Below are 16,603 nucleotides of genomic sequence, written 5' to 3' on the forward strand. Positions count from 1 at the left end.
AAATCGCCACAGCAATGAAAAAAAGAACATTTCTAGTAGAAAACCAAACCGTGCCAATTAATGTTGGTAAATTTGTGCTTTAATTTGCAGTATTGCAAGTGACTTACTAGAATGGTCAATAACTAATCAGTGGAAAGTACAGGCAATACAAACTCACAGAATCAGATGATATTTTCATCAAAAGTTCTGGCCCTGGTGTTCCGACGAGCTGCATTATTAGCTTCAACTGATCAATATCTAACATTGTAACATAAAGGAAAACATAGGGGACAGGTTATAACAAAAACGGCCAATGCATTTTAGAGTTGTAACGATAATGGAGTCCAGAGGAATCATGAGCCAATGTTCTGGTTATAAATGCCGAATGGATTTAGTTAATTTCTGACAACTGAGGATTGTGGCTTCATAAATTGTACTAATGACTTTGAGGCGGTAAGAGAAAAATCTGTTTTACTCAGCAACACAATTCAACTCCTGAATAATACTTATGCTCATGATTTTAAGTGACTGTTTTACTAAAGAATTAAAAATATAGAAGTTATTAATTTATCCCATTGTAACCTAACAATGTGTAAGTTTCAGGCATTGCCAATCAGCAGCATTAACTTACTGCAACATGTAAAAAATTGTTAAATTATTTGTGTAAGTTTTACTTTAAAACTTTGCTTATGTAACTGTTACATTTGCAAGATACAAAAAGCTGTAATATTACCGATACAACTCTAAACCACTGCCAAAATAAAATACCCTATTCAGACACACATTTTATTCCATTCTTTAATTTTCTCCTTTCCACCACCTAGTTTCTGGGGACCCTTCTACTTTTCCATTGACCACAACCAGGATGGCAATTAAATGTTTCAACCAACCACTAGACAGGACTAGATAGCAACCATTAACATTTCCCATTTATGTTGCCCAATCTAGTGGCATGGTTGAGATTCATGGCACTTGAGATTCAGAGTCTCAAATGAGACCAGACAGGGTTTAAGGTAGACACACTTCACTTCACCTCCCATGCTCCAACTGAAATAATTTCTGAACAACAAAATGCTTAAGTTTTGCACTCCCATACATCCCAGTGCAGTCTATTGATTCTAGATGCACTTAAGTACAGTCATAATGACATTTAAGTATTCCCCCAAATGTCAGCAGTGATCTATGGAAAATAAATTTCAGAATTTCTGAAAGTAGTATATTTTCTATGGATATTTGAGGTCAATATTTTTGATGTACTCCAGCATAAGAGATCGAAAGAGCGTGCTAGTGAAGCAGCCAATTCACAAAATTGATCAGCATGTCAGGAATTCAATCCAAATTTTCACTAAACATAAAAACAAGAGTTAAAGCAAAAGATTTATCACAGGAAGCTCCATGTAAACTTCAAAAGTTTTACTATTTAAAAATCAGCATTTGTGATGCACAGTAATTTTAATTGTATTCTATTGATATAGAAGAAATTCAAACACTTACAATGCTATTAGTACAGTTTTATGGGTTAAGATTTCTAGTATTCATTAAAAATCCAAATTTACACAGGTGAAAATGGTCAGATTCAGCATCAATTGAGTATTAGAATATATGCTATAAACGCTGTTCCTTTCCTGAGGTGTTTACTCATTTTGGTAGACAATTCCACCGGCATCAATAGCCACCCAGTATATCACTCAAATGTTTGTTCTTTGAGAGTCAAGAAGTTTTGACATGCTTTTCAATCATTAGTGCAATCAGAAGCACTCTGATAATTTCCTCACCCACTGTCCCTACAAACTTACTTTCTAGCAACAGTTTCTGGATTACTTTTAACAACAGGTAAACCACCATTGCAATCACCAGCCCTCCCTTTCCTGCCACCCAAGAACAAACATAGTACCCAACATGCCACTATAGCTGGGAACAGTTCAATCAGCAGAGACCAAGAAATTGGAAACTTCTAGTCTAAACTGTTCAGCACTGTTTGGTGCCTTTACTCACTAGATCATCAGGGATCTCTGCAAGGTCTTTTAAATCAAATTATTTAGATTATTACTTAACCATACAACCCTATCAGCTTCATAAATGTATTCAATAACTATAGGTATTGGTCATTTTAATTGACATATCATTGTCAAAAGTGAAATCCTTACTTCATAAGGAAGTTTTAAACTTGAATTTGGCCCCTCAATATTGTATTCAGTGTGTAAGCTTGGTTAAGACTGCATGCAAAAGTAGCCCACAGTTAAATTTTCTTGTGACAAGCTTTAAGAGGTCCAACGAGCAATTAAAATGTTTGTCTGAGCAGGATTGGGTTAGTAAAGACAAAACACAAAATTAGTGTAAACACATGAAACTATGGTTCATGCAGGTTTCAAGTAACCACACAGTGTTATAAAATACTGGGTCACTTTCCTATCACCAATTACATGCATAGTAGAGGTCACAGCTGTGGTCTTCCTTCTAAGCAAAATAACTGAAGCAGGAGAGAATATAAGCATTGAAAAAATGGGTTAATTGCAAAACATTCCACAGTAACACAAAGCATTAATCCATGCATAGAGTGCTAACAAACCTATAAACAATTTTATGATTTACTTATTGTTTGTAAATTATCTTACACAGATCTGGCACACTCAAGTTAGCAATCAACAGGAAAACAAGTACAGCTCAAAAAAGTACTCAGGTAAGTTAGGGGATCACTCAAAGGCAAGGTAAAAGTAATTATAGAACAATGCAAATATATCAGCAGAGATGATTCATAGGTTATTCAATGCAGTACTCCACTGTACTAAAAACAAAATCACAAAACATGTTTAAAAATATACTGTGTTAGGATGAAAGACATGTCTGCTTAAAAAAATCTGGTAATGCATTTGTTTCCTAGGTGGAAATGTTCATTATCACGAAAAGGTATATACTAGCACATTGAGTACAATAATTTTTTAAAGAAATTCAACTACAAAATGTCAAAAATGATATTAATGAGGGGTATTTGAAATTATGAAGAGAACATAATATTCATTTCTATATTGTGGACAGATAATTTCTTAAATATTCACTTTTCAACAGAAATTGGAACTGAAGTCACATATTTATGTCATGACTGCATTTTGCCAAAATGTAATTGTTAGTGTTTGAGTAGTGTCAGTGTATAGTTGGCAAGGTCAGATCCAAGAACAAAGTTTGGACAAGGAAATAGTTTTGCTTGGGAACAATATCAGGACACAGGCTACTGAACACATTCAGTTTCACTGATCACAAAGCAAATTTGGTTGCAAAGTTTGCTCCAATTCAAAATCTGACACAGTTAAGTTCTGCACGATTAGTGGAATCAGAAAAACAACTTCCATCTGAAACAAACTGGATTGTTGTGCGATATAGGCAAAGGGAAACATTATGGTCAGGAGAGAAATGCCATGAGAAAGAGAGCTGGGAATGCCATTATGCGAAAAGAAATGCTATGATTTGACTATTGAAGGCATCTAACCAATGAGAACCAATCCTATTTATGGGTTGAAGAAACTCATTTTTAGGCATATTATGGTAGAATAGCTCACAGCCTAGTGACATAATAGTAAACTCTAACATGCAGGGTGCTAGGGTGTTAACTATTTATGCATGAACATTTGCAAGCTTCAAGGTCAGGAATCTAAAAAGATGGAAAAAAAAAATAACCAGTTTTCCACATTTTGCTTTGCTCAAAGCTTTAACAAATGTTTGGTCTTAGATCAGGTTAATGTGTATCAGCGTAAACTGAACTAAAAGGCAAGAATGCAATTAGTAATAAGTTAACTTGTCAGGCGATTTGTCAGAGGTGTAATAGCAGATGCTCTAGTAATCAAAAAATGGATATTTAATTTTGTAGAAAGCATAGAAATATAGTACCCAGTATCTAAGATAACATTTTGAAATGGTGCTATAAAAAGTTAGTTTTGAAAGCAACCAAGTCTAAAAACGGCAATATGTAACCATTCAACTCTATTTTAACTAAAGGTTAACCAACTCATGTTTGGAAATGTGTATGGGATTTTGAATATAAGCTGAAGACATATTACCTTGATATTGTTTCAATGAACTGTTTCCTGACAAAAGCTGGAAAAGTCTTGATTCACCATGTTCAGTGAGAATATATATTCACTAAATTAGTATTCATAATACTTTTGACTTTTATACCAGGCAAAATGCTCCAGGTGCTTTAAACCAGGTTGGGGTGGGACATGTGAGAAGTGGGGCAGAAGAAAATTGGGGATGTAATCAAAAGCACAATGGGGTAGGTCTCAGGAAGCCATCTGAAGGTGGGAAAGGTGGAGCAAAGTAGTTCAAGAGGGGAATTCCAGAGTAAAGGAGCATGATAGCCAATACTTTGCCACTGGCCAAAGATCAGATAAGAAGGGGGAAGCATGGGAAACTGGCAGTAGAACAGTTTTTGAGGAGCAGAGGGTGCTGGGATGTAGGTTTACAGTAGATTGCACAGCTAGGGAAGAGGAACTTAAAATCAAGGATGAAGATTTTAGGTCACTTTACTGCAAACTAGGGAGTCAATGTAGGTTGGCAAGAACCAAGCTCCTAGGAATGTAGAATTTCATGTAGAGTAAGATGAAGGTGACTGAGCTCTGCACTAAGTGGAGATAAAATATTATAAAAGCTGGGCAGATGATTCTTCAGAATAACCACTCAAATGTATTCTGCACCTTCTGACAAGGTAGTATTAATTTTGTGAAAATACATTTTGAAATGAAGATGCAATTTACTTCAAGGGCATTTGCAGAATTAACTAGAGTTGTATGCAAATTATTAGCAATAAAGCAGCAATAAAGAAGCTTAGTTCCCAATGTATCCATTTTGAAAAGAAAAAAACCCATCATGAAAACATTGTGAAATGTGTTAAAATGCGAAGGGGCTTTAAAATCAAAGGCTTTAGTTCAAAAGTCAATGGTTTCACAAGGAGAGTTTGTTCAAAGAAGTTAATTAAGAAATTCAATGAATGCATGTGTTAATATTGAAGTAAAGTTGCTATTTTAGTGAAATAATGCACTTTAAATGCCCGACATCAAAAATAATGGTCTTAAGACACTTACCCAGCTTGTGAAAGTGCAATAAAACACTTGCTACTGTGATGACAATTTAGTATTTATGACGAAAGAAAGACAAAACCCTTCTCCCTGCTCAAATTAAAAAAAAACTTCAGGTGGTGCTAAGATTTATTTTTTTAAAAAAGCAATCAAGGATACGGTCTGTGCCTGGAAACAGAGTCTTTCCTGTCAGCAATTCTGCCATAATGCAGCCAACAGACCAAATATCAACTGGAAATAGAAAAGAAAAACATCAATTAGTATTTTAATTCAATTCCACGTGAACTATTTAGGAATAAAAAAAATTACAACACTTAAAAAAATTCATTTACTTGTACGACTCAAGAAAACGAACAAGGTTTTTAAGCCATTTAGTTGAAGTCAGTGTATTATAATTACATTTTTAGAAACACTCTATAGTGTAAAAAATAATAATAACCGTGTCAATTTCAATTAAGCCAACATTATAATTATCTGAATGCCAAATGCTATACTGCAGCTAATTTTCAATAGTTGACAGCTCTAAATAAACAAGTCAATCAAAAGACTGTTGTATCTGCTTGTAAATGTTCCCAGTCAATGACTGGCCTTCTCTTAAAAGTTTTAAAATATAGTTTTCCATCTTAATGTAGGACATCTGGTTTGCAATTGATGGGCACTAAAAATACAAAAATACCATATCTACTACATTTCTGTCCAAGACACGGCAAATTCTTTTGTTTACAAATCAGGTTAAATTATACGAAGTTTAATTCAAACAGCAACAAATCACAACTGAATAGGCGGGTAGCACATTAGTAAAGTGGGAATAAAAAAGAAACACCAAAATTCAAAAAAACCACACATGGAAAAAAGGACATTCTGCAATTGATAACAATTTAAAAATGATTAACAAAGCAAATTGTTCCAACTTTTAAAAAAAAACTTCTGGTTACCAGCTTGGGTTCTCCACTAAAAATATTAACAAAATGGACAAAGTTATAAAAAATGCTTTAAACTTGCCAATACAAAACACTTTCTTTAAAATGCCTATAATGTTTTTCAAGGCAGCTCTGTGCCTATGTGAGAAGTCATGCAGATTCCCAGACTAAGCACCACTGAAGAGACACATGCTAGGAGGTTATAATATAGACCTGTGCCTACAACTTCTAGGAGCTATGACCGAGAATGCAAAAACAATGACCTCATTTAAACAAACAGGTTGCAACTTGCAGAAGTCTGTATGTCAGGAAGATATAATAATTTTCATAATGTTATTGGAATTTATTGTCGAGTAATAGTGGGGTCTGTGTCTATGGGGATGTGTGTGTGTTAGTTAATTGAATTAAAGACAGCTGGGCTGAAGGCTTTGATGTATCAGAAGATAAGCTAGGTTTGAAATGTTAAGTAGGTAAGCATGGGGGAAGTTTTAGAATGTAAGGTGTAACGGGAACATTTGCATTTTTAAATAAATCAGACCAGCATGAATTCAAAGGAGGGGGTGAAATGTTACACCTAGCCAGGATAAGTTAAGAAACAGTGTTTATTTTTCACAAAGATTACTGGTAAAATTGGTACTATGATAGATTTGTTATTATTAGAGAGGTAAAGTCCAAAGACAGAGTGAAACAATGGGAATTTACATTCAAAGGGGAAAACATGTATAAAGGAGAAACGCCGTGTGTAAGGGCAGGAATTCTAAGATCTAACACAAGTGTGAAATGCCTCCAGCATCTAAGCCTCCAGCCTGAAGGTGCTGGGGATATGGTTCGGAGGGACCAGGGCATGCGTTAGAAACTGGAAGGAGCGAGTGGCTATGGTGAAAAGGAAACTGGGCATGTGGGAGCGATGCTCCCTCTCCATTGCGGGAAAGAACCTGGTCATCAGGTGTGAGGTACTCTCGCTGTTGCTGTACGTGGCGCAGGTCTGGCCCATTCCAGACTCCTGCGCGACGGCGATCACTCGAGCCATCTTCCGCTTTATCTGGAGGTCGAAAATGGATCGTGTCCGCAGGGACGCGATGTACAAGCCTCTAGATAAAGGGGGAAAAAACGTGCCCAACATCGCCCTCATACTGATGGCCACCTTTGTGTGTGGCTGCATCAAGCGGTGCGTAGACCCTCAGTACGCAAACACCAAGTGTCACTACGTGCTGAGGTTCTACCTGTCCCCGGTGTTGCGAAGGATGGGTCTGGCCACGCTGCCGCGGAACGCTCCAAGTAGTTGGACCGTGCCGTACCACCTGTCCCTGGTGGAAAAATTTATGCAGAAAAACACCTTTGACCACAAGTCCATCAGGCAGTGGTCAGCACGTAACGTCCTAGAGGCCCTGAGGGAAAAGGAGAGGGTGGACCCTGTGGGATGGTTCCCCGAGCAGACTGTCAAAGTCATTTGGCAGAATGCCTCATCGCCAGAACTTTCCAACAAGCACCAAGACGTAGCTTGGCTGGTGGTGAGAAAGGCCCTCCCCGTCAGATCCTTCCTACACGCCAGGAGGCTCACCCCCTCTGCACGTTGCCCTCGAGGTGGCTGTGGTGGGGAAGAGACCGTTGTTCACCTCCTTGTGGATTGTGCCTTTGCAAAGAAAGTCTGGAGAGAGATGCAGTGGTTGCTGTCGAGGTTCATCCCGAGCAGTTCTGTGACACAGGACTCTGTGCTCTACGGGCTGTTCCCAGGGACACACACCGAGACAAACATCAACTGCAGCTGGAGGATCATCAACTCGGTGAAAGACGCGCTTTGGTCTGCCCGAAACTTGTTGGTCTTCCAGCACAAAGAGTTGTCCCCGACCGATTGTTGCGGACTGGCACAATCCAAAGTCCAGGACTACGTGCTGAGGGACGCACTAAAGCTTGGGGCAGCTGCCGCAAAGGCGCAATGGGGAAGGGTCGCTGTCTAAGACCTTTCTACCACAGCGCACCGAGAGACTGGGAACTGTTTAGAGCCCCTCGGGCTGTACAGATCAAAATGAAAGGCTGTAAATGACTGTAATATTGTTTGTACTGATGCACCTGGTGATACATTTTGTTAAAGTTTAACCTGGATTGTACCCTTGTAATGTTGTTTTTGAAATGGTTTTGAATGTGATTGAAGATAATTTATGAATAAAGTATATTTTTACAAAAAAAAAATCTAAGCCTCCAGCTGCTGTCTACAAAGAACTGAAGCTAAGAAAACTCACTTTGAATTCTACTGTTCAGGGTATTGTGTGTTGCTTTGCCTAGGTCTTTTAAAATCTGTGTCTTACTGTTGCCTTAACAAAAGTGTAACTGGGAGTTAGATTAACGAGGAGATTTAGAAGTTATCATAGTAGTAATCTGTAGATCTACGCAAGTGTTTCAAACCATTTCTTCTATTAATAAAGGTTTAATTTAGTTTTATAAGAAACCCAAGACTCTGTGGTCTTATTGCTACTGAATTCAAAGTCTGCATCTGGAAATACATATAAATTGAAAATAGTTGTGGTAAAAACAAAAAACTACTGCGGATGCTGGAAATCCAAAACAAAAACAGAATTACCTGGAAAAACTCAGGTCTGGCAGCATCGGCGGAGAAGAAGAGTTGACGTTTCGAGTCCTCATGACCCTTCAACAGAAGGGTCATGAGGACTCGAAACGTCAACTCTTTTCTTCTCCGCCGATGCTGCCAGACCTGCTGAGTTTTTCCAGGCAATAGTTGTGGTAGCTGCTTCAAGTTTCCCTCTGGGATTTGTGCAGTTCAGCAGTTACCTTTGGCTGTGCCACAACAACGCACAATTGAGTTGAGGCAAAGTTCTGAATAAAAGCATCAAGTTTAGAACGATCAAAACGTTCTGCTGAAACAAAGAACTATCACCAAGAAATTTGATAAAAATGAAAAATGCAAGATTAAACTATATATTTCTTGGCTTTCATTATTAAAAGCCACATCTTGAACAGGTGCACAATAAATAGTTCCATAAATTCCACATGTACCAAATGTAACTTTAAACAATACAAAATATAAAAAGAGTACATTTTGGAAATTTCACAATCCCCAGGCTTTCTTTAATTCATTTATGCTGAAAGTTCAAATGAGGAAAACAGTTATAGTCACACCCGCACGTTGTAACCCGTAGTGTGCTAGCTCTAGTTTCCTAAGTTAATGGCAGTGATTCTGGCAACCAACACAAATTTGAACCTCACTTTTTTGCTTTGGCACAGGGAACCAAAGGAAAACACCGTTGTACGCAATGGAGTTGTAGTTATGTAATTATTTCTTTAACTACCTGAATCAAACCAGAGCACAGCATGTGGAACTACCAAGGACATATGAAGTGTATGAGCAGTCAGCATAATCCATCAATAAAAGAAAGATGAGGAGAATAAAATGAAGTATTTTGAGAGTTTGCTTAGCATTTTCAGTGCTGAAATGCTTAACAACATTTTCCAGAGCAAGTCTGTTACAAGAAGCCTAAAACCAATCTTCATTAGGTTTGCAGTGCTACAACCTGGTCAGTTCAAAACAGCCCTGAAAAAATAGCAGACTTCAGCTGTATTTAAACACTCTGGAGAAAACTAACAAGTACCTGTAAAAACATGCACTGGTCAGGCTCAAAATTGAAAACTGAAAACATTTACAAAGAAAAAAATGACGAACCCAAACCTGTGGGTAGACCAACTGCTTACCCCAATATAGTAGCAAAACGAAAGTCAGCTGGCAGAGGGTGGAGAGAAAACAAAATAATGCAATGGTTTTCCATAATGTAGAAATAGGAGACTAAGTGCAAATCAAAATATGCATAACTCAAAATTCAAACATTTCTTTCCTTGTGCCAGAGACAAAGCCCTGTCAGCTAATTTAACACAAACAAAATATTTTTAAAATTAAAGGGTCATTATTACTCAGATTTAAAAACACATTACCACTGTACCTCACCTGTTTGATTGTAATGCATCCAATTTAGCATTATCTCTGGAGCTCTGTACCATCTAGTGGCTACATATCCAGTCATCTCATCATCAGTATGACGAGCCAATCCAAAGTCCAAGATCTATAAGCATAAAACAATTATAGAAAGATCACAGAATTTTATCATTTAAAATTTTAATAAGTCAAAATTATACCTAGTTTTTGCAAGTAAAGGAGATGCTTTAAGTTAGCTGAGAGATAGTCGGGGAAAGAAACTAATGATAAATAGGGTGATCTAGAAATCCAATCACTATATTAACAGAATAGTACATTTATCCCAGTTTTGCATTACAATGAGACACTATGGTGGCATAGTGGTAATGTCACTAGACTAGCAATCTAAGGGGACAGGGGTACAAATCCCATCATGGAATTTAAATTCAATTATTGAAGCAGTCCATGTCCAAATGCAGAAAGACCTGGACAATATTCAGGCTTGGACTGACAAATGGCAAGTAATATTCATGCCACCAAGTGCCAGGCAATGACCATCTCCAACAAGAGAGAATCTAACCATCACCCTTTGACATTCAATGGCACTACCATCACTGAATCCTCCACCTGGGGGTTTCCACTGACCAGAAACTGAACTAGCCATATAAATACTGTGGCTACAAGAGCAGGTCAGAGCTAGGAATCCTGGAGCGAGTAGCTCACCTCCTGACGCCCCAAAGCCTGTCCACCATCCACAGGGCAAAAGTCAGGAGTGTGTTGGATTACTCTGCACTTTCCTGGATGATTGCAGCTCCAGCAACACTCAAGAAGCTTGACACCATCCAGGACAAAGCAGCTCGCTTGATTGGCAGCCCATCCACAAACATTCACTCCCTTCACCACCAACGTACAGTGGCAGCAGTGTGTACCATCTACAAGGTGCACTGCAACAACTCACCAAGGCTCCTTCGACAGCACTTTCCAAACCCACAACCACTACCATCTAGGAGGACAAGGGCATCAAATGCATGGGGACACCACCACCTGCAAGTTCCCCTCCAAGCCACACACCATCCTAACTTGGAAATATATTGTCATTCCTTCACTGTTGCTGGGTCAAAATTCTGGAACTTGCTCCCTAACAGCACTGCAGGTGTACCTGCACCACATGGACTGAAACGGTTCAAGAAGGCAGCTCACCACCACCTTCTCAAGGACAGTTAAGGATGGACAATAAATGCTGGCCTAGCCAGCGAAACCCAGATCCCATGAATGAATGAAGGAAAAAAAAATCTGGAATATAAAGCTAGTCTCAGTAATGTTAACCATAACCATCATCAATCGTCTTATAAACCCATATGGTTCACTGTCCTTTAGGGAAGGAAATCTGCCACCGTTACCTGGTCTGGCTTACATGTGACTCCAGACTCACAGCAATGTTGCTGACACTTAACTGCTCTCTGAAATGGCCTAGCAAGCCACTCAGTTCAAAGGCATTTAGGGACAGGCAACGGATGTGGGCTTGCCAGCAATGCCCACATCCCATGAAAGAATAATAAAAACATAACTGATGACTCAATTCTAATCTCAAATGACATGTGCAAGCAGGGTTCTTCCTTTGGGCAAGTTTGGCCAAAGTTCAATCTAAGGAGGGAGCACAATGGTCAAAGTACAGTGTTCTTGCCTGCTGAGTTCACAAGTGACCAACTGAAGTCTTTTATAGTAAAATACTATTCAAGAACTATTCCCAGCCTATACAAAACAAATGAAGTTTCTGTGAAGTGTACATTTCAAAGTTGTGTACCATTAATTCATATTTTATTTTCTATACAGATCTACCACCCACTTTTAAGAACAAATTAGTTGTCCTAACATTCAGTGCAGAGAGTAGTAGGATTCAGGTGCAAATTTCCAAGCAAACTGCCAAGCAGGGGTCACGTAATTGGAGTACTGATGGGGTGGCAGGCATGCGGGTGAGTGCAAGAGAGAAAGAAAAAAAAGTTAATTATTCTACCTACACACCAGCAGGAAAAGCAGGCTGCAAAGACTTTACAAAGCTTTCTGTCAATTGCTGCTGAGAACTGCTACTTAATGTATTTCAGTCAATGTAATGAGGAAGGCAATACCCCCAAGCCTTTGCTAAGTACACGACCATGACCAACATAATGCGTACAAGGCTCCTTTACCAAGCAGCACAACTATTGTTTAGAAATTCACACTGCCCATCAGGTGCTTTAACTGGAAAGTTGGCATTGTTCATCCAAGAAAAAAAGTCAGCCAGGTTCTTGCAAACACCAAGTATCTGCTTTCATGGTGGGCAAGGGTGGGGAAAGAGTAAGAGGAGGAGAAAGTTAAATGGCAAGGCCGATCCATGTCATACTTTGCACCATAAACCTTTCTGCATTATCTCTTTTCCATATGAAACTAGACAGGTCAGAATATTCCAAGCGGTAAATATGTTTTCATCAACTGTATTCGTGATCCTTTGTCATTTTGTTAAAAAAACGATAAATGAATACTTGTTATACTTCCACAGTTTAGCTATCTAGAACAGCTAGCAACCATAGGAAAGATATTACATATACACAAGTTGATTGCGCAAGATGTTCCCTCAGGTCTTTGAAACATTAAACAGTAGTTGTTTCAAGCCATGCTATTTAGTATACAAGTCCTGAGTTATAAAGCTAAATAATATAGAACAGCCAAAAATGTCAATCTGAGTGGTAAAACTGATCAATATGACTGCATGTCTTGTTGCAAACAACTGCGTTGATCTGAGCTGTTTTCCAAGTCTGCTTCCACTTCAAAAATTCTAGAATATATCTTCACAACTGATCTAGGATATTCAGTTCTGTCGCCTGTCAGTTTCCATGTGCCACAGGGAAAGAGTTGAATAGAATTGAACACCCATGTTATATTCAAAGACTGAATTCAAAAATTCTGAGAACAAGATTTTAGATTTTTATTTTCAAGATAATTTAATGTATTGCACAAGTCAAGCACTAAATCACTTTTCTTTTCCTTTTTTGTAATTATAGCTTGAAATTTGGCTATTAGTTTTAGTCTGATTAGCATGGTCTCTATTTTAAATTCTGCTTTTCAGAGTGAAACGCAGGTGATGGACAGACCAGTCAACCTCTGGTTTCAAAGATAATTAAAGAGTAATTATTAGTCTATGGCCCACTACTGTTTCCACATTATGCTTAAATTTTCAAGATCCAATCTTTGGATATACAAGTAAAATTATGAATGTTACCTTGTTGCACTGGGAGAGCAAAACATTGCAATGAGATGTGCTGTGTTCTGACAAATGAATGATGTGTACAAGGCTAACACTGTGCAATTGGACCAAAGGAAGTTGTGAAGAAGGATGGCATTGCCAGCCATGTTAAGCTCCAGAGGCCGAGGTTGGGTAACAAAGTATGCGCAGTGACAACATTTTCCCTGGAAGATTTCAATGCTTTGGATAGAATGCCAGAATAAGGCTTCTTATAAAAGCAAAATGCTGTAGATGCTGGGAATCTGAAATTTAAAAATGCTGCAAATACTTAACAGGCCTGGCAGCATCTGTAGAGTGAGAAACAACTTTTCCGGTTGATGATCTTTCATCCTCTGGTGATCACTGACCTGAAACATCTTTGTACAAAATACAGTTTATTTAGAAGCCCAGTTTTGCCACTCACATGGTGGCCTACAATCCTTAAAGATGATGCAGAGAAGAGCCACTAGATTTATAATTAATATAAAGGTTTTAGCTACAATGATGGGCTGAGAAAGCTAAATCTTTCACTCTGGAAAAGTATTGAATTTCAAGAGATACGATGGAGATCTTTAACATAAACATAATAGTGATTACAAGTGGATAGGCTTTTTGAGTCAGGTTAGAGGGACTAGGGTATAAGTACTGCAAGCATAGAACTAGACCAGATGCCTGGAGGTATTTCCTTTCAGATGACGACTTTTGGAGCATCATTGGCGAATATAGATTTGTTGCAAAAATTGAAGAGCGCTGGAGGGTTTCTTGAAGGTGGCCGATATAACTACACATAGAAGAAAGGTGGGTATTATAGGGGATTTTCTGCCCATCACTGTGGTCTTTTGAAATGCTTAATTGTTTTTAGGAGCTGGAGAGGAATTTCCCAGAGTATTGTTTCTAAACCAACCCAAGGGTTTTTCTGGGTTCTTTTTTGCCTCTCCTATGAGATGGTTTGGGGAAGTGGCAGGGTTAATGACTTGCATAACTTACACCATCATTTGGAAAAGACTCAATGAGCCAACTGAATTGTTCCTGTCCTTTATTTTATACAAAGCATATGGAAATTAATTACAACATTTTATACAGAGTTGCCACTTGGAGAAGTTCACAATCTATTGTAGAAAGTTGTTTGTGCAATTATAACATAGTAAGCCATTGCCACTAAGTGACTCTGTTTAACTGCAGGGGTATCCATATTGTGATCCAGCTATGGGGTGAGAAAAGAATTTATTTTAAAAGTTGTTTTGAGGACTGTACTTACATGTGCACTGCAGCATGTGCTTCATCCAGAATGTGCAAGCTAGCCCATAAATACCTTCTCTTATGGAACTCATTTCAAGATGCTATCAATGATTCCACACAATCAAACTAAATCCATTTCAATATTAGTTTATTTTGTTTCTAAGATTTTATCATCTGCAGTTACCCACTTAAGAACCGATGACTATTCTGTACATTCTGGTCAAGGAAGCCTTGCAGCAAACCAGCCAACAATTTAACTCAAAATATTTTCTCCTTACCTTTAGCTCACAATCTTCATTCACTGCTAGATTGCTGGGTTTCAAATCCTGCAACAAAGGAATACATTTTTTCAAATGATTTGCTTGGCTGCTTTGCTATATTTTAAGTGACTCAAATATATTCTGAACCATTCCATTAAGCATAAGCTAAGTGCCAAGGGTGAAGGAAGAACCTGCATAGCTGAAGTCAAGACAAACATCCTGGCATTTTGATTCACACTGACAGCTTTTCACTAAAAAAGTTGTCTTTAACCTGATTGGCCCAAGTAACCAATACTGCTAATCTGATTCAGATTTCCAGATTGATTCTCTGATCTAGCATTTACAATATCAAAAGTCTTCAATGTTTAAATAAAAACAAAATACTGCGGATGCTGGAAATCTGAAATAAAAACAAAAAATGCCAGGAAAAATAATGAAGCAACATTGACATTGAAACCATTTGTTTTTATGACAATCGACAATCTGGTTCACTAATGTCCTTTAGAGAAAGAAATCTGCCATCCTTACCTCATCTGGCCTACATGTGACTCTAGGCCCACAGCAATGTCTGAAATAGCCTAGCAAGCCACTCAGCTCAAGGGCAATTAAGGCTGGGTAACAAAAGCTGACCTTGCTAATGGTGCCCACATCCCACGAAAGAATAAATTAAACAAAGCTCTTGAAGTAGAAATGGTTACAAGATTAACCAAACTCCTTGCAATTCCAGTTTCTTTCCCAAGTGTTACATAGGATAAAAATGTTAATACATGTGTTCCGCCAGCCAGGAAGGCTGTATCCGACTTATGTGCAAGTGCATCGCGATGCAACCTCCAAGTTATAGCCAGAAACCCAATTTCACCCAAATCACAATCGCTGGTTTGCACCCACAATATGGACTGCCCCTCCCCGTTCATGTAAGCTCTCCTAGCCAATCTTGCATATCCCGTGGCCTTGCTCACTTCCTTCTACCCCACCTCTGAAAACTTAGATCATTATCTAGTCTCTTTGTCAAAGTCATTAATATAGATGACAAATAGCTGAGGCCCCAGCACTGATCTTTGCAGCACTAATAGTCACAGACTACCAACTTGAAAATGCCTTATTTATCCCTATTATTTGCTTCCTGTCTGTTAACCAATCCCCTATCCATGCTAATATATTACCCCCCCCAACTCAATGAGCCCCTATCTTCCGTATTAGCCTTTTGTGTGGTGCCTTATTGAATACCTTTTCGAAATCCAAGTATACTACATGTACTTGTCCCCTTTATCTACCCTACTAGCTACATCCTTAAAACTACTAATGGATTTGTTAAACATCATTTCCCATTTGTAAAGCCATGTTGACTTTGTCTGATCATAGTGATTTTCTAGGTGTATTAAGACTTCCTTAATAGATTTTAGCACTTTCCCCAATGATTGATGTCAGGCTAACTGGCCTTTCCTAAATAGCAGTGTTACATTTGCTACTTTCCAATCCACTGGGATTGTTCCAGAATCTAGAGAATTTTGGAAAATCATAACCAGCGCATCCACTATTCTTGCAGCCACCCCTTTTATAACCCTTGGATTATGTCCTGAAGATTAATCGAATTTTAGTCACTATTTTTCACCAATGTTTTTTCTCTGCTGATATTAATTATCTCAAGTGCTCCCTCAGTTACCCTCTATTTCTGGTTAAGTGAACTGGCAAATGAGGCTAAGGGATAGGTCAATAGAGGTTCGTGACAGATATTTCAGAATATACAGAACATCTATATTCCAATAAGAAAAATTCCTTCCAAGGGGAGGGCCCACCACCCGCAGTTAACTAAAAAAGTTAAAGACAACATCAAACTTAAAGAAAAAGCATATAATTACACAAAGATGGGTGGCAGGTGAGAAGATTGGAAAGAATATAAAGAACAGCAAAGAATGACAAAAAGATTAATAAGGGGAGAAAAAAATTAGTGTACG

At 38.3% G+C, this 16,603-nt stretch overlaps 2 protein-coding genes across 4 annotated transcripts in view; both read right to left on the reverse strand.

Moving 5' to 3' along the window:
• Positions 1-16,603, reverse strand: part of LOC144683535 (mitogen-activated protein kinase 14) — a 59,629-nt gene that overhangs the window by 9,812 nt on the left and 33,214 nt on the right. For 2 of the 3 annotated variants that reach the window (XM_078546625.1, XM_078546627.1), the window contains exons 6-9: positions 14,667-14,714; positions 9,924-10,038; positions 5,208-5,279; positions 158-237 (exon numbers count right to left, since the gene is read on the reverse strand). In XM_078546625.1, coding sequence (XP_078402751.1) covers positions 158-237; positions 5,208-5,279; positions 9,924-10,038; positions 14,667-14,714 — 315 coding nt within the window. The remainder of the gene's footprint in view (positions 1-157; positions 238-5,207; positions 5,280-9,923; positions 10,039-14,666; positions 14,715-16,603) is intronic. The other variant, XM_078546626.1, reaches the window with a different exon arrangement.
• Positions 8,616-16,603, reverse strand: part of LOC144683536 (peptidase inhibitor 16-like) — a 697,419-nt gene continuing 689,431 nt past the window's right edge. The window contains exon 8 of the mRNA XM_078546629.1: positions 8,616-8,714. The gene's annotated coding sequence lies outside the window, so the exon portion shown is untranslated. The remainder of the gene's footprint in view (positions 8,715-16,603) is intronic.

Source organism: Cetorhinus maximus, chromosome 8, assembly GCF_964194155.1.
Source record: "Cetorhinus maximus chromosome 8, sCetMax3.hap1.1, whole genome shotgun sequence".
Taxonomy (NCBI): Eukaryota; Metazoa; Chordata; class Chondrichthyes; order Lamniformes; family Cetorhinidae; genus Cetorhinus; species Cetorhinus maximus.